The sequence below is a fragment of the Centropristis striata genome, chromosome 1 (genome assembly GCF_030273125.1).
Source record: "Centropristis striata isolate RG_2023a ecotype Rhode Island chromosome 1, C.striata_1.0, whole genome shotgun sequence".
In the NCBI taxonomy this organism is placed as follows: domain Eukaryota; kingdom Metazoa; phylum Chordata; class Actinopteri; order Perciformes; family Serranidae; genus Centropristis; species Centropristis striata.
The window spans coordinates 29647935-29675916 of record NC_081517.1 but is presented as its reverse complement, the minus strand read 5'-3'; the positions used below and the strand labels follow the sequence as shown (position 1 = coordinate 29675916).

At 40.1% G+C, this 27982-nt stretch overlaps 1 protein-coding gene across 1 annotated transcript; it reads right to left on the bottom strand.

Annotated features, from left to right (window-relative positions):
* Nucleotides 1-1609: 1609 nt before the first annotated feature.
* Nucleotides 1610-27873, bottom strand: prss12 (serine protease 12). The gene is made up of 13 exons (XM_059341228.1): nucleotides 27272-27873; nucleotides 24882-25020; nucleotides 22787-22959; nucleotides 21488-21638; nucleotides 20706-20884; nucleotides 19913-20054; nucleotides 19583-19803; nucleotides 16134-16275; nucleotides 10778-10983; nucleotides 10027-10105; nucleotides 9096-9218; nucleotides 4710-5005; nucleotides 1610-2032 (listed from the first exon to the last, which is right to left on the bottom strand). Exons 1-13 carry the CDS (start codon nucleotides 27663-27665, stop codon nucleotides 1701-1703), a joined length of 2577 nt encoding a protein of 858 aa, XP_059197211.1. The 5' UTR covers nucleotides 27666-27873; the 3' UTR covers nucleotides 1610-1700.
* Nucleotides 27874-27982: the final 109 nt, after the last annotated feature.

Here is a 27982-nt window from a genome sequence, read left to right as displayed (position 1 = left end):
GAATATTGGAATACAGTTTAATGCAATGGGTTAACCACAAGGTGGTGCTGTTCTGTTGGATATTACTGTAAAACACAACACTTTTGAGGAAATATTTGGCTTAAGAGGAGGAACAGCATACAGAAAATGCATCACAAATGAAGCAGCAGAGCTATAACAACATCTCAAAAGTTAAATAATTACACTTCAAATATTTTTAAGGGAAAAAGAACAACAAATGCTGGAAGTACAAGGATGAGAATATTTGTATTAATGTTGCCAAGATTTCATGCGTCTTCCCACTGTAGCAGTTGTTCCCAGTTCTTAACTGGCTGTTAAGTCAACACGACGTGTTTGTCTTGTAAATGAGGACAACTGAGAAAATGGCTGCCATTCCTGTAGACACTGTGTGACAAAGCAGCGACAGTGTGTGAGTATGTGTGCATACACATTGTCTGACATGGTGGTGCTCACTTTGACAGTTTGCAGTCAGAAACCAACCTGAAAGAGCTCTCTTGTTCCAGCTGCTGTCACGTTTAATATGTGTGGGAGTGACAGAATGTGGAACATTAAGTGAAAGTATGTACAATGGACATATTTAAAATGTTTAACATCAACAGACTATGGCCATTATGACTTAAAACGTTTAAGTGTCTTAAATAAACACACAAAAACATTTTTTTTCCTACAAAATCTTATTTATAAAGTAATGTTACAGTACATTAAAACATAAAACATTCAGTAAACCAAATAAGAAGGCAGTGTAATTTTTTCAAGTGTACCAGATTGTCTCCATTCAACTTTCCCACCAAAACAAAAAAACATGAATTAACAGTGTCAGTACGACAAACCAACACTTAAAAATGTTTTGATTCAGAATCACTTTAGTCCCTTCCATTCTCTGCAAACATAAAGCAACACTGAAGAACAAAATACTGACTGGATGTAAATTATAAATGCCTGAGTAATTACTAAGACCTGAAATCTGCTTTTTACATAGTAAAACAATAAGCACAATGCAGAAACATTACATCAACAATAAAGAAATGAGGTTGGAAGACATATTTGAATTTGGCAAATGTCAATATGACTAGAATGCTTAACACAAAAGCACTGAATATCATGCATTAACTACCTACAGGGGGTTCTTAGTGCAAGTCTGCAAGTTCCTATCATGCCTTTACTTACTTTGTACACATGAGTGCATGCATGCATTTATACTGTATGTTTTTTATTTTATTGTGGTCCCTTTTCAACATTTTTCATCACATATTTCATATCATAAATTACAATATAAGAAAAGCAAGCACAGAAAACATTATTTTGGAGAATACATTTACAGTTTAGTGTAGTATGCATTATCACAAGTAAAAACAGAAAGATATTTAAGTTACAAAGTTGCATCACCATTCAAAAATCTTGCAGCTGAAGAGTATATTAAATCATTAAAATAAGTGCTTATGACTTAGATGAAAAAAAAGACAGAAAGGCCTTCCTCTCTCCAACAAAAATATAAAAAAGTTTCTAGGTGGAAAAAGACCAGCGTTGCCTTGTGCTCTCCATTTAAAAGTCAGGTTATAACTTAACTCGCTGGATAATCAGGTCATAACATCATGACACCAGGTATTCATGAGAGAAATGTGATGTTGCAACAGTTGTCACCTGACCAATCGAGTAAGTCTTGAGCTTCATTGTTTCTGATCGAGAGGTTAAATCACCTTTCATCGCCTTTTTTTTTTCCTGTCATCACGTCCAATCACTTTGCGTATCCAGGAGCTGAAGGCAGACACTTTGGTATAGACGCCAGGCGACTGTTGTGTCCGGCAGGCATGACCCCAGGAGGTGACCCCGTAAACCACCCAACCCCCGCCCGGACGCTCACACACCAATGGACCTCCACTGTCACCGCGGCAACTATCCACACGCCTCTCCAGCTGGATGCTGCCGGCGCAGAGCATCCGGCTGGTGAAAGCACTGTGGAAGTGCTGCTGGCAGTGACGACGGGGAAGTAAGGAGAGGGGGGCCTGCTGCAGGGTCTTGGAGTATGAGCGGCCTGAGAAAGAGGCAAAGAGGTTAGAATGAGAGGTAGAGGGAAGGTGGCAGAGTGAGTGTGAGCATCATGGCATGAAAAACAATGTCTGTTTGTTGGTTGGCCAATCCCTTTGGTCATCTTGTGCCAATAACAGATTAGCATTTTGTGTTCTTAGTGAAATGCCTGCAACAATTGGATGGTTTGCATGACATTTATGGTCCCTTTTGGATGAATTGTTAAAACTTTGATCCCTAACCGCTCAGCTCGTGCCATCATCTGATCAAAACATATCTTAACACTTTGGTTTATAATCAAATCCCTGCAAAACTATTGACAAACTCATCAGCCTCAGTTGCACTTTGTGTTTAGTTGCAAATGTGAGCATGTTAACACTCATAACTAAGATAGTAAACATTACCCCTGCTGAGCATGTAGACTCTTGCCTTATTTGTATGTGCATTATAGTGAGTGGTTTTCTTTAACCTGACACCGGTTTTAATTTTCACACTATTTTCTAGATTGCTTTGACATTTGTGTATGTGAAGCACACGGTGTTCCTCATGTGCATGACTTGTGCTAAATACATAAGTTTGCCTTTCCTTTCCAGTTGGCAGCACATTCTACATGACTCTACCTTCTTATCAAAGGCCCTCTGACTTTTTAGTATTAAGAGATGAATCAATTTTCAAGGTTTCTGGCAGAGTCTAAGAGAGACTGTTTCCTTTCATCTCATGGAGGTTTTCATTATATCTTTCTATGTGTCTCTTTAAAAACAAATTCCTTGCATTCAGACCATGTCACATTACAGTTGGCCTGTTAGAGGTAGAGGTAGACAGAAATGTGTTTCCTCTGATACACATGACGTCACCAGCCGTTCAACTACCAGCCAGGAACTTCACCCTGTGGCCCAAATGGGTACAGAGGTCCAATCTATCCCCCCCGTCCTCTCTCATTCTATTTGTGTGTGTGTGTGTGTGTGTGTGTGTGTGTGTCTGTGTGAGTGAGTGAGTGTGATATCAGAGTGGCAGATAGCCAAATCCAAACAGCTGTACAAAGCAGACAAGTCGCCTTAAGTTAAACAGCCATTGCCAACATCACACACTCAGAATAGCCTGTGTTGTCATCACACTTACGTGAACGAATAAAAACATTCTCCTCCCCACACACGTACACACACACACACACACACACACACAAGACAAGACACACCAATCCCTCAGAGTGTATTTTTTTTGCACAAGTGTGTACTGAGACCTTCTGTGGCCCTTTGTGACGAAATTGCTGTGATAATTGACATCAGCATGTGATTTAAAGATCACTAACAGATGTGTGGACACAGTCAAGTGTATGGACAGATGCACAGTGTGAAGTTAAACAAGTGCAATTACTGTTACAGGATTCTCTTCTGCTTTATATGCATTCACACTTGACCTTCAAAATGACTTACATGTGTGGGAACACTGTGGTTACAGTGTGTAATTGATTTACTGTGTTCAAATGTACCATAGACTTAACCCCGAATAACTTGATTTTCTTTGATCCCTCATTAACCATATGTTTTACATTACCGTAACGTCTACTGATCATACATATCTGCAAGAGCCTCACAGCAAGGTTCAAATCCGGGTTGCGGCTCTTCTGTGTGGAGTTTAGAGGATGGGTTCTCTCCGGGTCCTGACATGCAGTTTAGGTTAAATTGGTGACTCTAAATTGCCCATAGAAGTGAATGACAGTGGGTGTCTGTCTCTATGTGTCTGCCCTGCAATAAACTGGCAGCCTGTCCAGGGTGTACCCCACCTCTTGCCCAATGTTAGCTGGGATTGGCTCCAACCCCCCGTGACCCGAGTTCGGATAAGTAATGAAGGATAATGGATGAATATCTTCTAAATTTCTTTTGCCCTGGTAAATATTTTGAATTAAACATTGTGTATTAAAAAAAGCAGATTCTAATAAACCAGAAAATGATTTTTAGCTATAATTTTGTAACACCATTTTATCTAAATTAATAAATCACTGCATCTTAAATCACCAAAGGCTACATACCCAAAATGTACAGAATATATCAATAGCATCTATCTTTTCTCTCTTCGGATTGTTTTTTGCTATGTATTTTTTAGACAAACTAAGCTGTAATTACCATGCCTCTTCCTGACAGCCTCCTTCCCACTGGAGATGCATAACCATGGTAACACATGCAATACCTGACAGCAATCATGACGAGTTTCTGTGTAACTGTATGCACATGAAAATGGAAACACTTACATTGAAGCGTTATTGGCGTTACAGAGCGGCTGTTGGTGTCTGCCATTGTTTTAAACCTTATCATCAATACCACATTGCATTGTGAGATATTTATGCTGGAGTAGTGTCCAGGGTCATGTGAAATATTATAATATTCACGTTCTGTTGGTTTCATACTAGGGTTTTGGACATACTCAAAAAACTAATATGCTGTTTTAGTGTATTAAATAGTATGTTAGTATGGAATTTCAGATGCAGCCAACACTAAATTTAAATTCTGCAACCTCTTTTACAGTCTGCATTAATTTAAAGACATAATTAAAAGTCACTCGATTTGACAGCTGTGACTGGCTCAAGAAAAAATGAACAAAATTAAACGCAATGATGCCATCTTATGCACCTCAGGGCCACCGTACCCACCTTCCCTCCACACACAAACACACACGCACACCCTCACCCGTGTCGCCCCAGCCGGTAATGTGACAGTTGCTGGCTTGTTTGAGCACTCTCTCTTTCCTCATGGGCAGACAGGCGGGAAGAACATGACGGCTGAATGACACACACTCCCCCGGCATCTGGCCCATTGCCCCTGGCGATAGACGAACCAAGGCCAGGTCGTAATCGTTGCTATGGGAGTGGTAGCTTGGATGGAGAACGATCTGATCGACGCCGTACTCCTCTTCGTATTCCTCAGGGACGAGGGAGTGGTAGTCGCCCACTCTAACTTTATACTGCTTGGTGCTGTTTCCGTACCTATGGAGGAATAGAGGAATGGATAAAGAGAGGCCATTAGAGAAAGAGGGGTGTGTGTGTGTGTGTGTGTGCGTGTGTGTGTGTGTGTGGGTGTGTGTGTGTGGGTGTGTGTGTGACAAATCCCACTGCGAAACATAAACCACAAGCAATAAAATTATGAGCTTTGGTTGGGGTTACCTCAGCAATAGTTCATCTAAAGCTGGAAAAAGTACAAGCATGTTTCAGTGAGCAGTCGTAAAAATCTGCACTCTTGGCCTATGAGAAGTAGATTTAATTTTTTCCCCCATATGTTAAAGGATTCCTTGTGTTATTCTCCCTGGATATATATTGGACACATTGACCATAACCTTTGTTAGAAACAGCACAGCCTGAGATCTTCATCATCATTCCACCAACTTACCTGATTTTCATAGGTGTCCAGGTGTTTTGGCAACAGTCACCTCAATTGGAATTGCCTTTTCAAATCTCTTGAAGTATGTCCATGAATTATGTTCTGTCTTTTCTTTCAATAATGTATTTCTTATACCCTTATTAAGACTTTTCTTGTTGGTTTTCTTTTAGCTATATTTTCTATTATGTATGTGTTTTTGTTCCTCTTGAGGCTTATAAATAATCCATATGCTTAATCAGACAGGCCTAAAAGCTTTCCTCAAGTAACTAAACAACTCTCTCTGCTGCACCTCCTTTTTCAATACAACACTGTTGTGGGGCTTTTAAACATTTTATCAATTCACTATAAATTATGGCCAAGGAAGGGCTGCACACCTCTTGAGATCTACTTGTAGGGGCTGCACAATTGAAAACTTGGATAGAGAATGAGCATCTGCAAGAATGATAACAATACATCTATCATTGTGTCTGTGTGTTTATGTTTTAAACTGACTCATAGGTTGGAATAATGTTTTCCATGCTTTCTATTTAGTTGTTGGATGTTTGGCCTTTTTTTAAATGGAGGGAAAGAGAAGAGAGGGCTAGGTTAAATCAGGGACAAAGGAGAAGGAGGGAGAGAAGAGAAGGAAGGGGAGAGGAGTGAAGGAAGGAGGTCCTTCGGTTGAGCCAAGTCTGTGTGTCCAGTTACAACTGGTAGAGTGTTTCCGGAAAGATCTCCTGACCTGGGAATGCCACGACGTTCCTGGTAGAGCGGAGACACTGCTGAGACACATCCACGTACAGTACATACTCACCATGACGGCAAAATGTCAGGATTAGAATGGGCTTTGAATGTGTCACATACATTACTTTTCACACATTGTTGTTGTTGCTAAAAGCAGTTATTTATTTGCTGGAGTTGTGTTACTGTTGGCACCCCGCCAGCTGTCCAACTAATAGGTATTAATAGGTTTAATATGTTAACAGCATGTGACTGACCTGAGGTCACGTTTTATGAACCTACTAATCGGTAATGGTGGTGTAAGGGATAAGGTAACATGACCGGGTTAGTTACATTTAGTAGTTGCACCTTAACGTGTCATTATAAAATGATCTGTACAAATTCGAACAAGCAGACCTTTGATATAGTTTCCATGTTTTGTGACTGCATAGGTGTATTTGTTTGTTTGTTGTAGTGTGTGCTTGTGTGTGTATAACTCTATTTTGGTTACCATGTAAGAAAGGTGACACTGTTTAGTCGGAAGTTCCTATCTTGGTCTGCATGCTCTGGCTTGCATGTAGCAAATTACTTTTCAAAGCTGTCATAGCTGAAGCTAACAGCTCGAAACACTGAAGACTGATAAATGATTAGACAGGCAAGAGAAGCACTTTGTAGTGTCTGGCCTTTCAGTCTGTTTACAATGTCTATGAAAACAAATATTCTACCTACAGCTAAAAAAAACCTTTCATCATTTCTGTCATCTTACAGTTTTTTTTCTAAATGCTTAAAGACCAACAATGATTCTTGAAGTACTGTGTCACACTTTTTTGCAAAAAACTGTAAGCACAACTGATTGCTTTACACTCAGTTTGCAATTTAATTACACACTTCTAGCTAACTGTAAACATCAGTCTCTACATTCAACACTATTTTGCCAGTTGCCTTCCACACGCTGTTTAAAAAAGACAAGGCCAGACCTACGAAGAATGCAAGATTTTTTTCTAACACAGGAGAAGAAAAAATATCACCCTCTTTTTTCTGTATTGATAGTGGTGTTTTTAAAATACACATCCATACCTGTATACCTGTGTGTATGTGTGAGGAAGAGCAAAAGCCACAAATGTTTGTAATTTACACTATCAGTGCGTAACTGGTGGCTCATGTAACAGATATAACAGAATATTTAAAAGAGTTTGGGAAGTTTTGTGGGGATGTTTTCTTGTTTGGTGTAAGGTTTTGAGATGAGTATGAGCTTTTTGTACAAATAGCCTACAGTTTGCCTAAGCAATCAGAGAAACATGTAATATGTTGTATTTAGGTGTGCAGTGATGGTATCTTTGAGATAAGCATCTATCAGAAATAACTAGGAAAGGGTAGTGCTGTACATGTTGCTGTACAAATTTTGCGTCAATCTGCAGCAGTCAGCAAAATGTCACTATTGTAGGACTTTCATTAATGTGAATCAGACAGATGAATTCCAAAGAAGCAATCAATTATTAAAACCTATTTAATATGAAAAAGAAATGCCTGAGGCAGTAGGTGAGTGAGCACCTCTGTCATTACGCACACACTGACATATAACTAATTTGTTTGGATAAAGCCTATCATTTATTTACTCTTGCACAAACAAGCTATACGGCATTCCACCACAAGAACAATCAGTTAAAGACAGTGGTATGTTTGAAGCAGACTATTATGGCTACTATAGTGCCTACTGTGCAGTTTTAAATGACTTGCCATTGTTTGTAGAGAGTCAGAGTAAAATTAATTATTTCAGTCTACAATTACCCTGCCGGTCAAGCAATCACACTGTTTGCATTAATCAGTACTACAAGTCCTGATTGCTACATCCCAAGTGGTCTTAATTTGCAGCTGTATGTTTCCTGTGTATGTCATTTAAAGGAAGAGGATGTACAAGTCTCATCACAGAGTCGAAGTTCCTGCATTAGAAGTACAACTTTGGCAGTGGAAAGGGCCTGGGAATGGCTGGAGAAATGGCACTGCAAAGGATTTAGTGAATGACCGCTTCCTCTCTTTAATGTGGAAACATTAGGATTTATAGTGGCCGAGCTGACTGAGCCTGTACAGAGTTCTGATTTTCCCAAACTCAAATGCTGGAACTAATACTTGGTAAAGCAACCAAAAGATATTATCCTGAAAATACAGTCTGACAACCTTAAATGTGGCGTATAAATATCAAATGCAGACTTTGGGGTTCATGCCCTCACAAACCTCAACTTACTCAGCTCTACGCAAATTTTCTAAGTCTCTGTATATATAATTTTCTTTTCTTTTTCATTTGTTTCTTTTTCCTGCTTCCTGCCCTGCTATATGCATTAGGTGATTGATTTTAAGTTGGTGGTGCCATGTGGAGGCCCCTAGACCAGATGAAGTTGCGATGAAGTAATTCTGGCTGTCACCTTGCTTCCTTCACAGCCAAACCACCACTGATCACTGCTCACATTGTCCTGTCAGACTTAAATATACTGGAGCAGTAAAAAAGAGGTGTTGTGTGGGTGTAGGTGAAGCTGCAAGCAGAGGGAGATGTATGCATAAGCACACCCACATTCCCATGAATAAAGATAACTTCAAAACTCCAACATGTGCAGAAACAGACTATGTTTAAGGTAGATGTGCTGGTGTATGCAGCAAGCAGCAACTTCCAGGGCTAAAAAATGACACAGAAGTAACACAAGCTGCAGTTCCTCATACGGCCACTTGAGGCTGGCTCCAAAAGTGAGTCAATCCCTATAGGGCTGCTTTTAAAGTGTGTTCAAAGTGAGTTTAGAGCACCAAATGATTGAATGTTTTAATTGTAATAAGTGTGCTTTTATTGTATGGTTATTTCTTCCATTTGTAGAATGTGACCACAAAGATTACACTTGCTGAGTTTTGGGAGGTTTGGAAACTGATATAACATAACCTTTTAAGCTGTGACATACACATAGTATATGTGTGAGTAGGTGTTGGTGTGTGTGTGTGTGTGTGTGTGTGTTTGACCTCTTGAAGCAGTGTGCCGAGGTAAGGACCCAACAGGTGTCAATGAGAGTTGCTCCACACACCAGTCTCCCGTCTCCTCGAGATCCTCGCAAACGAATCGCAGCCTGCCATGGCCAGCCGCCCCTGCAGACATGAACATACAGCCAGGCAAGCACACAAACAAAACCACAAACAAACAAGCGCGCACACACACACACACACACACATACACACACATGCACAAGCAATTATAAAAGTGCAAAAATACACTACAAAGAACAGTATAGTCCGCGGTTTGTCTGCGGTTATTGCACCTGGTTTCATAAAACAGAGCCTTAAAAAGAGGTCAACATAGAACCATGTATACTTTATCCAAATATGATTTATGTGGGTTTTTTGAAGGACAGTAAACATTAGCATACCGGGCAGAACGAGTTTACACGCTGCTACATAAAGTGTAAACAAGCATGATGTCATCTAAACATGAACACACACAAACACAAAATACTTGGTTTCACATCTACCGCACGCATTCAGTTGCATACAAATATGCATAAATGTAGCTTTTCTCTCTGTTTATCCCCACCTCTTTCTGAGAGACACACACATACACACACACACACACACACACACACACAGGCACAAAGCAGAACAGGGAAAGTCATGGATTTTCTTGGGTGTTTCTGTGTTGCCCATGCACACCTGTGTCTCTTAAGTGTAAATCACTGTCGATGACAAACTCACATTTAATTCTGATCTCACTTGCCTGCTTCCACTTCGTCACACACAGCATGGAAGTACACACAATTGGATTTCTTTGCCTCTAGCTTCAGATCAGCTGTTTTCCATCAAAGTCTCGTTGACTTTAAAATCTGTCCAATATCCTTTATTCTATGTCTCTGGCAGCCGTTCTCTGTGCCGCCATTAATCCCTCTTGTCCCTTCAAGCTTACCTCAGAGAGTTTTCTCCTCCTATGATTCGCCGCTGGCGGGTGTGTACGAGCCGCAAACCACAAATTGAGTTGACAGGATCTGACAGAGACAAAAGAGGAACCACTGAGTGTATATACGTGGGAGCGTGTGGGATGGGGGATGATTGTAAAACCATACATTCAGGCTCACATGTTGCTCTTATTAAATATTTAGACTAATCGAAAAAATAATAATGTTTGAAATTCATCTTTCACTACTACATGTGAGCCTGGAATAAAGTAAATTAAATAAATGAGAGATCATTTTCATAGTCTGTGTGTATGTGATGTTAAAATCTACAAATATAGACTAAGTGCTTTTTCAGAAAACGTAATTTATCATACTGAAGAGACAGAACACCCTCATGCACTAGTTTGACTTTCCTCAGTATGTGCAGTTGAGAAATGGAAGTGATAGCATATGTGCAGGTAACGGATAGCATTGTGTGAGTCTGCCCTGATGTGTGACAGACAGGGTCAAGCAATAACATTGCTCTCTCCATTTTACCATCTGGAAACACACACACTGAATAACTGGCTGTTTTCCTCTCAAAATCGTACCTCCTGACTTTTCTTTAGCCATTTGTTTCTCATTTGTTTTTCAGTGTATTTCACATAATTGAAATGTTTGCTAAACACACTGTAGCGTCCTGCATGCTCAAGGCACACTCTGATGCACCAAATAACTCACAAGAGCTCCATTTTTTAAAAGTAAATAACAAACCTGTCTGACCTTTGACCTCTTTGTAGCTAGGCTGCAATTCACCATAGTCACAGATGACCCCAGCGTCCTCACTGTGGCGACAGTTGTGTGTGCCTGGTGCCTGTTTGATGCAGTCCGCTAACGAACGCTCCTCGCCGCTGCACTTCACATTGTCCACGTGGATGGGCCCTGCCCCTTCCCCGAAGTACGCCATCACACGGGCCTTTGCCACCCCACTGTGGAGGATAGACGGGATACAGAACACACAGACGGTTCACTGCAATTGCCTTATACTTTATATTAAACTGGAAAACTTTTAGAATGGGAAAAAAGGAGTTTATATGGGGCTGCAGATAAAAACAAAGTACGTCTCATTATAAAAAGCATTAACTATGACAAAGGCAGGATAGTAACAATTTCAAGAGCAGCAAAATAAATTTACAAAACAGAAAAAACATCAACAAAAAGCAAACAGTTGGGAAAAGCAAGGGAAAGTACGTCCTGAGAGGCATTTAAGAAGAGTCAGTTGAATTGGATGGTCTTCTCCAATCGTAAGCTTTTGGACAAAAACAGCATACACTCGCTCCCTTCACTTTAAGCTTAGCACTGGGAACATTTAGTAGACACTGCTTAGCTGACCTGAGAGACATTCAGTTACTATATGGAGACAGCAACTCAAAAATGTGCTTGGGCTTAGCTTAGAGCCTGAAAGGTAATAACTAAAATGTTAGATTAAATTCTAAACTCCGCTGGTGGGCAATGGAGTGAGGCCAACACTGGAGTAATGTGTTTCCTGCACTTTGTTTGCGTGAGACAAGCTGCAGCGTTTTGGACTAGCTCCACATGAACTACAGCTCCTGAATTTGAAATCTCACAATGTCTGTTTTGTGTAATATTCTGGTGAGGTAAGAAGTGCAAGATGTGTCGGCCAGATATTATTATATATTTTCTGTTTTTTTTATTTGCTTTGAAAAAAAACTCTTCTTTGATTAAGTGATTAAAACTTTATTATATATATATTTTTTTTTCCAACTCCCAAACAAAAACCCTCAGAGCTGAATACTTGGCTGCCGCTTCTTTCTTTGTGTGTGTGTATATAAGCATATAGGCGGTGATGACACGTTAGTATAGATGTTATGCTTTGACATTCTCTGGCTGTGACGCAAAGCAGGTCAAACCACTTTTAATAATCTGATAACAGTATTTGTATCACTTTCTCACCTCTGACTTTAATAAGCAAACAGCTAACACACAGAGGCCTGCAGGTTGTGGATATGCATGCGTGCCTGTGTTGACTGTAACTGTGATTTTAATTAAGATTGATAGATAACCAACTGAGAGGATCTCATGTTGCGTCCCTGGGGTTTGATGGGTGGCAGGTCTTGTGACCCCAGTCATCCAAAGGGAATCTCATGTCTCTTATTGAAACATCAAGCATTGTGTCTGTGTCTCTGATAGCTCCCTGAACGGTACTTTGCATGCAAAGGGTGAACCTTGAAGTCTCTTGGAACGAAGCCTAGACCCTGACATCAAGCCTGCTTGGTATGTTTCTACGGCTACATGCAGTAACTAGGGCTGTCGTGGATTGTGTATTCATGGCAAACTGTTAAAGTATGGGTGTCAGGGTTTGGCAAATGAAGCCCCGTATGCATTGTATATAAATGAAAACACATAATGCAGAGATCACAAGCACAAATTTGTCTTGGATCTTTTAGCGAGAGTTAACCAAAGTTGCCAGTGGGCAAAATGCTAACTCTTTCCCCAGCATTTTGTTTGTCACATTGAACCGTGACTCCTAAACTTGGAAATAAACTGAAGCGTGACTTCTGTTTACCGTTACACCCTAAAAGTAACAGTCAGCCAGTCAAAAATGCAACACAGCATGCTTTGGATACTAAATGCTCCACTCAGAATGGAGAGCCAAGTGTCTTCCCAGAAATCATATTTCATGTGTTGTCCATGTATCTTGAACACCATATTTCTTGACTTGGCTGCATTGTGATTGTGGTTGGATCAGTTTAAAATATTGCATGGGAGGATGGAATAAATGATGCAGCTAAGGTGACTTGGATAAATCATGATCTGCAGGTCCTTCTTGCCGTTTGGACAAACTTCAAATAAGTCCTGAATCTAAGCAAAAACCTCTTACTGTGTCTTGTTTGTCACAGCAAAACATTCATAGTGTGACACTCAAGGCAGGCTTAAAATAAAACCATCTCATTCACTGCTGCCTTCTGATTGAAGTTTAAGTGTATGTAAAGCACTATGAAACTACCTCAGTGTGTATGAGATAGAATTGTGCCGTTTAAATGGAACATAGCTCATTTTAAGTCTGTCAGTCTGTATATACCCATATTCCCCCTCTCCCTGGAGTGCTCAGTTTTAGCGCTTGTCTCTTGAAGTTGTCCTGAAAAAGTCCAGTCTGCTCTGATTGGTCAGTTCTTCTGTATCTGCAACATGGATATATCATAGATCTATTTGATATATAGTTGTGACATCACAACCTTACGGAAATTCTGACGGCTTGTTTAAAGGCACAGATTCTGAATATTGGCTGTGTGCATTTCTCTGTGGTTTAAGCGTTTTGATAAGTTGATTGTGTGTGTGTGTGTGTGTGTGTGTGTATTGTCCAGTTTCATGTAGTTCCCGATTCAATGTGACACTGGGTCAAGCTGTTGACTTGGACGATAAGTTGTGTGAAAGTGTCTGTGTATATGTGTATTTTGTTTTATGACCCCACAGTGCAACCTCTCACCCTCGGGGACCTGCTGTGTATTTAATGACCTTTCACCACACCCTGTGCGAGACAGAATGATGATCCTAACATGGCTTTTACACGCCTCCAACACGCTTCCCCTCTCTTTCTCTCACACACTTATGGGCTCCAGATGTGGCTTTCATCTACACGCAGATGTGTCACAGAAAATTGGGTGGCTGAGGGATGATTGTCTCATGCTGAGCAGTGATGAGAGAGAAAATGGAGACAGTTTGTTACGGTACAGTTTTCCCTTGCCATCTCATTGCCATTGTTTTGGAAAACTGGACAGTGTCTCAGAGGGAAGGGATAATGAGACACAGAGAGGATGAGATGAGGTAGTTTGCTTCGCCTCAACATATCTGTCACTGTGGATGTGTCATATGCACAATTGGCCTGCCCTTTAATTGAATGTTTATCTTGGCTCTAAAAAAGGTCACAGCTAAAACCCAGAATAAAAGCAGCTGGCAGCAGAGGCTCAAAAGGACAGCTTAAAAAACCTTGAGTGTGCAATTTGAAAAGATTGATGAATGAAATATAGTAAATTATTTAAAGCATACTGTACTTTTTCCATTGTAGGTTAGGATGAAACTCGAGACATGCACGATGAGGTGCAAAGTGAAAACAGAGAAAGGTTGAGAGATGAAGAGTTGAAAGACAGACAGAGAAAGTAGAAGCAAGTGTGTAAGACAGATGCCAAGTCTAGTGGTGGAAGTGGTGATTGATTTTGCAAACAGAAAAGTCAGTCTGGATTCAGTTAAGTGAGTGTAATGTATAGAGTGATATGTTGCAGTGCCACAGCTCACGACTGAGCCTTTTTTCAACATGTTGCCTCTATTCCAACATCCTGACCATGACAGAAAATGAGATGATCAGCAGAAAAAAAACACTTTCTCAAAAGTGAATATTTGCATTTTCTCAGCCTTCTAAATTGAATAACTTTTTTGTTTGGCTATAGCATTTTTTTTTAAACTTGAAAACTGTGTTGACTGTGAAAGCAATTTCACAGTCAACAACATAGCAGTATCATGTGAAAGAGAGGACTTCCATTCTTTAATTTTTCTTTTTTATTTCCTTATCGCCTGGCCAACAAAGACGCTGCAGGGGCGCACCAAACGAGGCCAAGAGAGGTTCAGGAGACATAGTAGTATTATATTCTGTGCTAAGAGTTTTGAAGATTTCAGACAGGAATGTGGCAAGCCTGGGAAAGAACCAAAACATATGGGAATGATAGGGGCTATAGGAAGCATTTTTAATCTATAAACAACATATATATTCATACAAAAATAACTCAAACATCACTTGACCTACACACTTCTGGTGGGACCCACTGACCCACTAGAAGTGTGTGGTGGTGTCTGTATGCTGCCATCTGCCTGTATTTTCTCTATTCTTCTATTTTGCTGTGATTGTGATTAATTGGGCCTCAGCAAAAGGCCTTTGGGCCCCACATGAGTGCGTAACCCCCCAGCCAAAACAGAGTGTGCAGCGCGTTCTCATTCCTTTGTCGGCTTCTCAGCGTCTGATAACGATGCACAGGGCAAAGTCTGTATGATATAAATTGGCGGTAATTGATGAGGAATGGGTTGTTACAACGCTTTATTTCACAGTTTCCCCTGATTCTTATCTCTCTCCTCTGCTGTGTGCCGCACAGTGCTGCTGTGTGCTGTCGGGGTGTGCACAGCCGGCAGGGTAAATTGTGCGTTTCTGCTGCATTCACAGAAAATCCAACAAAGAAGCACCTTCCCACAGAGTTGTACAGCGGTGTGGGTGTGTTTCTTTGTGCTTTAGAACATCTCACAACCTTCTTCCTACTAATGCAACTCCCTCTCTTTATTCACTTTCTTGCTCGCTCAACCACCACCGCTCAAACTAAATAGCTTTGAATGATGATTTTACAATCACTAACCAACAACATATTATACCTTTGTCATTAACCTGTATCAGTGTTGGAAGAAGTAGTCAAATCCCTTATGTAAAAAAAAAAAAAAAAGCTAATACCAAACTGCAGAATTACTCCACTCCAAGTAAAAGTCCTTCATTCAAAAACGTACTTAGTAAAAGTACACAAGTATCAGCATCAAAATATACATATATTAAAGTATTATGAAGTAAAAAGTACTCGTGATGTATTAAAGCCTCACTCAGATTGTTGTATATAAATTTAAAATAAATAATTGGATTATTGTAGTTGATGCATTTATGTAAGCAGCATTTTTACTGTTAATAAGGGTTAATTTTTCATGTTAAATTTTGACCTGAAAAGTAAAAAGTCCAATACTTGTCCCTAAAATGTAAAGTAGAAGTATTAAGGTACATATGTGGAAAATACTACTTAAGTAAATTACAAGTACTTTAAAATTGTACTTTAGTACTGTACTTGAATATAAGATATACTTAGTTACATTTCACCACTGACCTGTATATATTATTTTTAATTATTGGATGTGGCTGTAAAATGCACCGTCTCTTCAAATTTCAGAGCTAATCTTCCCTTCTCCCAACTGAGTCTTCATCAGGAAGCAGTGCGTGAAAGTAGCCACTTTAAGAAGCTTTGTGTGCTCATATGGAAAGCGCAAATATAGAGGCTTCTCCCACACACACACACACACACACACACACATTACATACCTGTATCCCAACTGTCGGCACACCACCTCAGCATCACGATCAGTCCATCCATCATCACACACGGTCCCCCACTGTCCAGACAGATAGAGCTCCACTCGGCCTTCCCTCTGGCTCTCCCCTCCCACAAGCCTTACTGGCACACCTGAAGAATACACATACACACGAACACAATTAAGACCAACTAGACGGACTCACCTTGCTGGCACAGATTTATTCCTATTCTCCCCTGAAACCCATGAATCTAGAAATACTTAAATACACTGCACACACATTCCCTAACAAACCTCATCCTTCAGGCTAGCATGTCTCGTTAACCAGGACATGTGCGATCATGTTTCCTACAAATGAAGTATCTTGAACACCTGTCGGTTTTCATGCACGCACCCACTTGTGTGTCCAGAAGGGGAAATTGTTAGACTCCTGTCGCTATATAAAGATCATTTATTTTCATTGCCTCTCTGTTTTTCACATGCTTCCTCTCTTGCTCCTTCTCTCTCTCAAAAGCTATTCTCTCACACTGGTTAATCAAATCAGTCTGGGCTTTAGGTGTAAACCATCCATCATCATTTGTCTGCACACAGATGCCCAGACAAACACACATGCGCACACTAATCTCATTTACGTGAATGCCAATGTCTTTTCCATGTGTGGGTAGTTTCAGGATCAGTTTACACTCTTGCGGAGATATTTTTATAGTACGACGGTGGTTGAATGTAACTGAGTACATTTACTCAAGTACTGTACTCAAGTACAAGTAGATTTAACATAAAAAATATGATCAATTTAGAGTGATTCAACTTTTTTTTTTAAATTAAACCGCACAACAGTAAATTAAGTAGTTAAAATGAGCCCCATCTTTGCAAAATTAAAACACTGCTTACATAAATGCATCTATACAAATAATCTAAATGGGTCCATTCTTTTACATAAGTAAGGGATCTGAATACTTTTTCCACTGTAGTACAATATGTATTGGTTGTGTTTTGTAGCTTGAATATTGTATATCGTATCAGTGTTGGTTAGTAAAGAATAACATGTAATGTGATGTATGCGTATGTTATTAGATTACAGAAATAAATAACTATAATGAGTCCAGATTACATTTTGTTTTACACACTTGCTTTGTCTTAGATCACTTGATTACATTTTTAATTCCATCTTTAAAATGTAGAAACATTCAAAATTGAAGATTTGTGGAACTTAGATTTTTGCATCTGTGTCTATTTTTCAGTATGAGGTGCAATATTTTCATTGTTTGATTCTAAAGTAATCTCAAAGTAGTCCAAATGTACCGGTATTCAGATTTAACTACTTTTTTCATCCAATGGGTTTTATAACTAATTACAAAAAAGTACATCTAATTTGTATTCAGTAACGGACTATATTTTAATGTAATCTGAGCCAAACCTGATTGTAATACAATCATTTGTGAATAGCGAGTTCAGCCTATTGAGCTGGATGACATGCTGCATTCAAACATTGTGTGTAACACATAAGAACTGACAGAGGGGGAGACTGAAGTCGGGAGAGGTAATTGTGGGAATGTTTACTTCTTTGTTGGTGTTGGCTATTGAGGAAATGCTCATCTTTGTCCTCTCCCTTAAACGTACAAACACATTTTTCCCCCTCTCTCAGCACACACACACACACACACACACACACACACACACACACACACGATGCTCTCACACATGCACTCACACGTTACATTGCAACTTTAATGTGACAGTCTTTCACAACAGAGTTAAATCGAGAGAGAGAGAGAGAGAGAGAGAGAGAGAGAGAGAGAGAGAGAGAGAGAGAGAGAGAGAGTTCAAAGCTCAGCCCAGCTTATCTGCTTTTCCTCCTTTTCCAAAAACAACATAAACCAATCTGCCTGTGGCATGTTGTGCGGGAAGGAGGGATTTGCGTTCACACATAAACACTCAAACAAATGCACACAAACAAACAGACACACAAATGTTATGTAGTAATGACACAATTCCTTAGTGGGTGTTTGAGGGGGGAGGTGCAATAGTGTCCCTCAGGCTCTTGCCAAAAAAATAAGCTACCTAAATCCAACTTATCATCACTTAGGGAAAAAAAAAAACATGATGTATCCTTTCTGTGACATTCACCAGACGTATCTGTTGTACTCAACATCAAGATAAATGGCAGAGAATTGTTATATGAGGTGAAATCTGAGCCTCTGCTGCTTCCATCCAGCACTGTGCTTACACATCTTTATTGGTGTCTGGAGGCTATAGGTATGAGCTTGATTAATGGTGCTACCATTGAGTTCTCCCTTCCTGTTTCAGCAAGTAGTGACACAACCATTCTATCTCTTCTTATAAAGAGGTAAGTGCAGTGTTATTTGTGTCTGGCAACTTATCAGCCCACTGGTGTCTGATAGTTATGAGTTTGGAGTTAGGAACAGTGAGGAATAGTGGCTTAAAGGGGTACTTGCTTAAGGTCTGTAGTCCATTTAATCATAATGACTTTACAAGCGACCCAGTTATTAAAGCAGGACAAGCCAACCAACAGCTGTGCCTATTAGACTTACATCATCCTCTATCTGTCTCTTGGAGAATGTATGCGTTCCTCTTCTAAGTTAGATTAGATCAAATTGACTGCAGCTTGAGTTGGGCAGAGATCTTAGAAACAGATTTCCGATCAGCTTGCACTTCCATTACCGGGTTTTATTAAGTGACAGGAAATTATATAGAGGCTTTCATCATTTGGTTTCCTGTTCTTCACTGCCTATAAAGTCTGAGTGCTCTTAGTGCAAAGTTTAGATTCTATAGCCCTAGTTTTAAGCTAACATAATTATGAATAATAGTATCAATGTGCAATATTTAAACTCTATTATTATACATTATATTTATTACAAATCGCTTTAAAAAAACAAGAATTCAGACGGTGATTATAGACCAAATGTAATGAAAATATGCAAGTCGGATCGGCAAATAAAGACAGGACTCATTTTGGTTAAAGTCTTAATATCTAGAATAATATGTTGTTAAAAGGGATTTAAAAATATTTCTTTAAGGGTAGTCAGCAAGTCATTCCAGATGTCAAATGCTGTTTTTAGTCTCCACCTGGAAACCACTAAAAAAGAAGAGCCAGGGGATCTTAGGCAGAACTCAGCTTATATGGTGTAAAAGGTCAGTAGTCAGAAGCTTACGCCTAAACCTATAACAGTGATTAAATACACATTCAAGTCAACTTAACAAATGGGTATCCAGTGAAGAGATGCTCAAATAGTGGTATATAGTTTATAGAATAAAGTAAAAAATGTTCTTACACATCAAATTTTAAATTTCTATACACTGTATCTCTATAATATCAGTATCTAACCACATACATATGCTAAATTTTAAAGTTGATATTGAGCCTTCCTCACTTTTTCGTGGTTTCAATTCTCTCTGTGACCTTTTAAGTTCTCATTGCAAGATACGATTCTGTCTTACTCGTCGGAAGACTCTCTCCATTGCGATCAGGGCTGCATGCGATGTTAACATCTTCATGGTGTGTGCAGTCATGACGGAGCCACTCCTTCCTCTGGCACAGCAAAAGGCTCGGCTCCTTCCCTGTGCAGCTCACATCGTCCAAAAGAATGGGACCTGACCCCACTCCAAAGCGTGGGACTGGGGTGATGTCTAGTCCTTCAGAAACGAGAGTCTCACCTAATCTGCAAGGTAGACATACACACACACAAACACACATTTATTTTACTTATTAATATGGTCTGAGAGTGCTTGTGTTTGTACCTGTCTGCGGGAATGAATGCTTCACATTACCGGTAACCGAGTTGGCGGCACGCGACTTGTGTGTTAGAGTCTGTCCAGCCGTCATCACACACTGTCCCCCAATGACCATGGTAAAATACTTCTAATCGTCCCTCAAAGCTGCTCGGGCCCCCGACCAGCCTCACAGAGCCATCTGGAGAGAAAGAGAAAGACAGGCAGAGAGTTAGGTGTATGCTCTTGCTAATAAAGATACATTTGAAATACTACCTTTCTAAAAAAATGGCTTATGGCTATCACAATAGCAACAAATCACAGTGCAATTACTCTGCTAATGTAGTAATTTCTGCCTACAGTATGACTGGCAGATCCTGAGTGTCTGTAGCCAGGATTTCAGTCCTTAACACGTAAGCCTTCACACATTGGTCAGCTGGCATACAGAACCTTTCCACATTGTTTGCTCAGGCTGAGTGGCCTTCATATTTTTGGACCTTGCAATCATAAGCTCTCCTAAAAGCACCCTTCAAGTGTCTTGCTGGCTCCAGGAGAGAGCTTATGTTGGAAAGGTATCGTTTTCACCTTGCACCCTTCTCACAAAACCAATTTCCATACTTCTTTTAAAGAGGCAGTTTGAGTTGTCATAGCAGAAAAAATACAGGTATAACTAATGGCATTAATGATTGTTCTATACAATTTAGGCACTTCAGTTACACCTTTGTTTGACCAGTCACAATGTCTGCCTAAAAATCTGCCTACGGTCTATTGTCTCCTAACTAAATATGTGTGTTCACTTCTATATCTTTCTGACTGTTATGGAATGCTAATGTTGAGTCTGGTGTTGTTCTACCTGTAAGAGGGCTGCAGGACACTCCAGCATCTTCAGAGTGCAGACAGTTGTGTTCACCCCAAGCACTTTTTGGACACTGCTCCAGGGTGAGCTCATTGCCCGTGCAACGCACCTCATCCAGCCACACACGGCCTGAGCCCTTGCCAAAATGTGCTTGGCCCCATGCCCTCGCCACACCGCTGCAAAGAAAAGAGCGGGTACAAAAGAATAGAAGGTTTGGTTCCCAGTAATACTGATAAATTAAAAACAGATGTACAGACCGGCCATGGATGACTTACAAAATACAGGTTACAGGATGCATTATGTGTTTAATCCAGGAACTGAATGGAACAAACCTATTGTATTTCAAATCAGTTTTTGAAAATTGCTTGCCACGCATATCCGTGCATAAATAAACATTGCAACACCACAGTGGCACACACAAAAAATGCACACACGAACATTCGCGGAGAGTGTAGTGTTGCTAAATATGCATATCTCTGTGGTACCAGAATTCATGCAGGAACAATGAGCCTGATTCATTATCTGACCCCCAGATGTTCTTTACTGCTCACTCCTCTCTCTGTGTGTGTCCGAATGGAAAGAATACTTCTCATACTTTTGGAGACAGAGGGAGAGAGACGGCCGGACACCCACATCAACTCATCTCAGCTTCCTAGTCCATCTTTCCTTCACACTTTTCCCTCTTTTTCTCACACTCACAATGTATTTCCTTTATGCTAATCACGGGTTGGAATTATGTAAATACGAACATTAATATGTGTGTGTGTGTGGCCCTTCACCTCAGGCCCAGTTGTCGACACACCACCTCTGCATCGCTGTCATCCCATTGGTCGTCACATATGGAGCCCCACTGCCCTGCATGGAAGACCTCCACTGTGCCCTCTGACACCGATCGACCTCCTACCAGCCGTATAGGAAGCGACACTGCCACTGAAACAAACACAACCAAGTAAAAACTTTTTAAAAAAGTATCTTAGCTAATGCTTTTACCCAACATAACTTACAACAAGTGCATTCAACAGAAAAAGTACACCAACTTATCAAATATACTGCTCTACTTCAAGTGCTACTTTTAGAGACAGTAGGAGATAAAGGATGTTTTCTTTTTCTTTCATTCTTTATTTTAACTCCTTAATGATCTGACAATCTGACCACACATCAGCAGGCCACCATACTGTCTTGTAGAGGCTAAATGACGCTCCAAAGTTAGGCTAAATTTTGGCAAGGGAAAAACTGACATGACCATTTTCAAAGGGGACCCTTGACCTCTGACCTCAATATATCTGAATGAAAATATGTCCTATGGGTTCCCACAAGTGTCCCCTTTATAGACAGGCCCACTTTTGCTAATCCCAGGCAGTTTGAAGGAAAAACCACGCCAAATTTTCTCATGCAGCATAAATGTTTTATTTTCGCCTATTGTTTTTGAATATTGGTGCTTACTATGGTCCCTAAGCTATCATGGAATTACATTAATTGTTTATGACTGGAAAGTGGAGACTGTTGTGGATTCAATTGGCCCATTTTTTTTAACTTCATATTCGTCCCCAAAGTAACTGTGAAATTTTACAACCACAAACTAGAGACCTAGATCATTCAAAGGATGAATGGCTTTTCTATGTATATTGACAATAAGGAGGTTCCTCAGCAGTTATCAGAACACAAGTGTTTGCCATCCATTTGGTAAAAAATATATTTTTTGCAGAAATCTCCAAGTTTCATACCATATCACACATCATGGATTTTTCTATAGTGTCCCTATATATAATGTGGTATTTGTAGGGATTTTTGAGAATTTTTTTCAATTTGAGTGGTCAAAATTGTTAAATTTATCACCAAATCAGTGTAACAAATTGTATCAACCCAAAATTTGCTGCTGCAACAACTTAGGAGACATAATAGAATGTGGCAATGACCATCATAAACATCCATCATAATGATCTACACTCCTTATGTTACACCTTTTATCTAACCTCTGATTATACCGTCCCCCACCCCTCATTATATTAAATTATATTATATTCATCCAAATCTCTATTTATTCATCACGCACATAATTCTCCATGAGCAGTGCCCACCTTGCTGCTGTGTGCAAGTGATGGCTGCAGCCAGCGAACACTCCCCTCCATTCCAGGCAGTCTTAGGGCACTGGAGCAGGTCTGGTTCCTCTCCCTGGCAATGCAACGCCCTCCAATGGAGCTTGGCCATGCTTGGACGAAACAGCGGTACTGCACGTGCACGGCCTGAGATCCTGGAAGGAGATCAGTAAGCAAACAAGTTCATTTTACTGATTTAAAACACTTTTTTTTAACCCACAACTGACATCAAACAGAAAACCCACTCTCATCTAATGTTAAGTGGTTTTGTGTTTGTTTTTTCTTTTGTCTCATTTAGGGACCACCTCCTACACTTCCTTCTTGGTTGCTGTGAGTGGTTGAGCGCACCGGTGCTCACTAACTAATCAAGGGATGTGCTGGTTAAATAGAGTGGCCCTAGCAGAGGATGCCAGCGGGCCATTCAGCAGAGTGAAGCTGCATGTTGGTAGTGACTTTGAGAGCAGACTCAAGCTGTGTTTGCTCCCATCTGGGGGGAGGGTGTATTATCTTTTCCTCAATCATGTGCGTTTTGTTCCTGTTTAGTTTTAGGTGGTCAATTTATTTTAATTATCACTTTTGAAAGTAGTTTTGAGTAACATTAGAATCATTTGTACATCATTTCCTAGACAAACTGGGGATGTAACATACAGTCATGGAAGAAATTATTAGACTTTTTTTTTTCTTCAATGTCTTGTTAATTTTAATGTCTGGTAAAACTAAAGGTACATTTGTATATATAATGATAACAACAAAAATAGCTCATAAGAGATTGATTTAAGAGTTTTTCCATGGTTTTCTTGATAATAACCAAAATCATTATCAAGAAAACCATGGAAAATGGCTAGATATCAGCTGTTAAATTAAACTCTTATGAGTTATTTTTGTTGTTATCATTATATTTGTCCAAACAAATGTAGCTTTAGTTGTACCAGGTATTTATTAAAAGGAACAAGAAATTGAAGAAAATAATGGTGGTCTAATCATTTTTCCACCTCTTGCAAGGGACATGCTAGATAAATAGAGTGGAGGCCAACTCCACTTGGACCTCCACTCTATTTTACCAGCACCTCTATTAATTAGTGGGTGAGCTCAACCACTCACGGCAACCTGGGAGGAGGAGACAATGGAAAAAACCACCACCAAGAGCTGATTTTTTTTTAAGAGAAATTAAATATAATTAGAGTTGCTTGGCACTTCCTTTTCACATCATCTGATAAATCCTACAGCCAGGCTAAGACCTTTCTTTTTCTCAGAGGAAAAAAGTACAGCAGCCGTTTTAGCCTGGTAGTAGTAACCTTGGGCCATCTGTATGTTCGTGATCTGCCATTCCAGGGCCAATGCGGTCAGCAGTTTTACACCCAACAGCTTCAATAACTGGCCACGTGAAAGTCATCACCAACGATTCCAGCTGACATATGGCTGACATTTGCCCTCTTTCCTTTCCGCTGTGGATTTTCATTGACTCCTGTGTGAATCTGCGCACACAGGCATGTATTCATGTCAGCATGCGTGCCAACGCTGGTGTTAGTGTCAACATGTGTAGTGCGTGCACAGAACAACTCTGTTCTCCAGGGAAATAAGACACTCTCTCAACTGACTCCACCCCAGTTTATGAACACTGTCGATACGTATGATCTGTCTGCAGGCACCCTCGAGACCAGTGGCTGTTCTAGCATGAAAGCATCTCAACATTCAAGAAAATAAGACACAGTCTAGAGAAAGAGAGAGACATAGACAAAGAGAGAGCTGAGAACAAGGTAAATAGCTGAGCACTGAAAGTATTTAAATACCTCTGGGGAATGGGGGGTTGGAATGCAAGGGTCACACAAGAAAAGTACAAAGACTGTGGAGAGAGAGCTTATGTGTATGTCTGAAGTGTAGTGAAATTCTCTAACATTCCTACTAAATTTCCATTACACTCTTAGCATATGTCAGACCTCTGTAGGCAGCCTCACATTGTGAATTTATATGGCAGATGGTGATTTTACTTGCACCTGTGTATGAATACGTATGTAAGAAGGGGAGAAGAAAGAGAGCAGCAAATAGTGCGTGTCTGAGTGCATGTGTGTTCTCTCACCCTTTGCCCAGCTGTCTGCAAACCACTGCAGCGTCTTCGTCCCCCCAGTCATCGCTACAGATGGACCCCCACACTCCTCCCAGATAGACTTCCACCCTGCCATCTAGCTTGGTGCGGCCTCCTTGCAGACGTACAGAGCCTGTGATGGGAAGATGGTTGGAGAAAAGTAGATGAATAATAATATATGACATATAAAATCAGGGATAAAAGATGACACAAAACAGGTGTGTCATGCATTATCAGGAAATATAAGGAGGGCATCAAGAAAAACAGAGAGGGAGCAAAGGTGGCATGATGAAAGACAGGAAAAAAATGAAGAGGGCTGAACTAGGTACACAGCTGGGAGGCAAAAAAGAGAAAAAGATCAATCCATGTGGGGAAAAAAAGAGTAAGAGGAAGGCAGGGTGTGTTTGATTTCATAAAGATGACAGGAAAGAACATGTACAGGCGTGCAACTGTCTGATTAATGACAGTTATGGAAGTTGCATTTGCATAAAGTTTAATGTGTGTGAGACAATAATCATCAATCGTTCTCAAACATTTTTAAATGAAACTAAAGCATACATCAAATAACAAGATAGATTTTCTCTAAAATTAAATAAATCCTACCTGATTTGAATTTTTTTTACTGAATTAATGTTATCAGAAAAAACTGTAATACTGCAGCTCCATTCCACTCAACTATATGTAAGTGACCTAGATGGCAATTTCAAGTCACTCACAACAATATTCATGAATATTCCGATAATGGAAATTCTCAGAAATCAACTTTTTGTGTTTTTTTAATCATGATCCACAGTAAAATCATATCTCCGACCATCCCTAGTGTGTCCTCACATCACAGCTAGTCTATAAAAAGAATACAATGATAAACAGATAGTGCTGTTAAAAATAGAACATACACTATAAGACAGTAAGGCAGCTGTTTGACTGTTTACTACAGTAAGTCCTTCTAGTTGTGTTTTTGATTATCACAGCAAAGGACATATTAAGTTATCCAAATAGTTCCTTTCCCCAAGAGTAAAATACATTTTCTCCGTGTGTGGCCCTATATCACTGCTATTCCATCACAGATTAAATTCCTTTAGCCAATCTAGATTTGGAATTTAATCTTTTGCAGATGTTTCCAAAAGTGCACGCTCCCTTGTAAAATCGTCCTTACAGTGTGTTAGGTCAGAGCAACTAGGCCTACCTTGCTTTGTGTGTATTTATTTGATATATGTGGGTTATTATACAAACAGAGAATGCATGGGTGCATGTTCACGAACACACATATGCATAAATGAGCATCTGCCCCTTACTGCCATCAGCTTATCTGAAGTTAAAAAAAATATCACTGCGTGTCCGTCTTCTTCTTGCTAAAGTTCAGAAACACTGAAACAACAGAATTTGGATGCCAAATATGGGCAAACCCCCAATGGCGTGTAACTGTCAAAACACAATAACTAAAGAGTTTCTTTGCAAAAACAAATGCAAATCGTTTTTAAAATGAGAAAAAACAACAGTTTGACTGATGTTGTTGTTGCACACAAAAATTATGATTTAAGAAAATAAATTTTTAAAAAGTGTTTTAATGCAAATGATCCCTTCAACTGGACCAATATGTCAATTCCATGTATCAATTACCGGAAGATAATTTACCCATGCTGTGCCGGCACACTACAAGACTAAAAATACCACAGGCTGCTTGTCTTGTGCCAGATGGAAATCCCACACTCTTTTCCTTTCACCACTCCTTCTCTCTTACTTCTTTACCTTTCATCAGTCCAGAGATGTAGGGCCCACTTTGCCCTCTCTCCTTTTCATTTTAGCACTTAGTAGTTCAAGCCTGTGTACGTGATAGGCTAGGTATTGATACTGTCGTGTTCCCCCATTTTCATCAAACTATTTTTATATGAGGGATTTTATTGAGCCTATGCTCACTTTGCTCTCTTACACTGGTTATCCCTTGGGACTGTGTTATTCCCAAACACACCACACCAGCAAATACCTGTGCACTCATTATAGCACAAATGTGCTTAGACTTGCCATCTGCATACACTGCACTCACACCTGGGACACTGAAGGTGTGTCCTGTCTAATTATTTCAGCATGTGCTTCCTAAGTTGAACACAACTGGAGGTAGTAAACAAAAATGTCAACACAGTTGTACAACAAAGCAAAAAACAAAACAAACAAACAGTTATCTGCTCTTCAAATTAGCCCAAATAAAAAATGTATACAGCATGTAATAAGTTACAGTGATCTTGAGCAGCCTACATTGAATTTAAATTATCATTGAGTGCATTTGTCTCTGTGTAGTTCATAATGTTTGCTATACCTATAGATTTAAGATTATGAATCCAAACAAAATGCAGTATTTCTGTGTGTCTATCGGCCTAAGTGTTTACCTTGTTTACAGTCGCAGTATCCCCAGTCCACTCTGCCTTTGTGGTTCCTAAAAAAACACCAGGGTCGGATCCTGCCGTCCGGATTGCGACAGTAATTGTGCTCCCCTATGCCTTTACCCGGGTAGCGCTCCTTGAAGCCGGCCACCTCGGTCCAGTTCATGCACCGGGTGCCGGACTCGGTGACGTCTATCGCTCCCCGGTAGAAACCCTCTTTCCCACGGCTCTGGACGCAGTCAGTGAACGGCAGGATGAATGAAGGGACGCTGCTGGAATAAGAGAAGCCGCTATACGCAGCCAAAAGCGCGGCTGTTAGAGCAAGAAACGCCAAATTCATGTTGGGTCTGTGGTTGCACATAGCTGAAGAGCGGCTTCTAGCATCAGCAGCTTCTATCATCAGCTGAGGAGACGGTTTTCAGTCAGCCTCATCGCCCTGCCGTGGGACGAGAGTGAGAACCGGGAAAGACGCGGATCAATGAAACTCCTATTTGCTGGGGCTAATGGGAAGGCAGCCCCCCCAACGAAAATTCAATAACACATATTCGGTGTAATTACAACCCATATTACGATCATACGCCATTTATTTAAATGTTGCAATTTTATATCATTCAATATATAGCACTAAAGTAATTATTTATAATCTAAAACAAATTTGCATGGGGAGGGGGGGGGGGTCATAATTACGGTAAATAGTGGGCAATGTAGGTTTATGGT

Excerpts from the sequence above, each read along its gene's own strand:
- prss12 (XM_059341228.1), bottom strand. The coding sequence starts at position 27,665 with ATGATAGAAGCTGCTGATGCTAGAAGCCGCTCTTCAGCTATGTGCAAC. Across the intron at positions 16,276-19,582 it reads TGGAGAGAGTCTTCCGACGA|GTGTGCCAGTAAGGCTTGTG; the intron begins GTAAGACAGAAT and ends TGTATTCTTCAG. Across the intron at positions 2,033-4,709 it reads TACCGGCTGGGGCGACACGG|GCCGCTCATACTCCAAGACC; the intron begins GTGAGGGTGTGC and ends CCTCTTTCTCAG.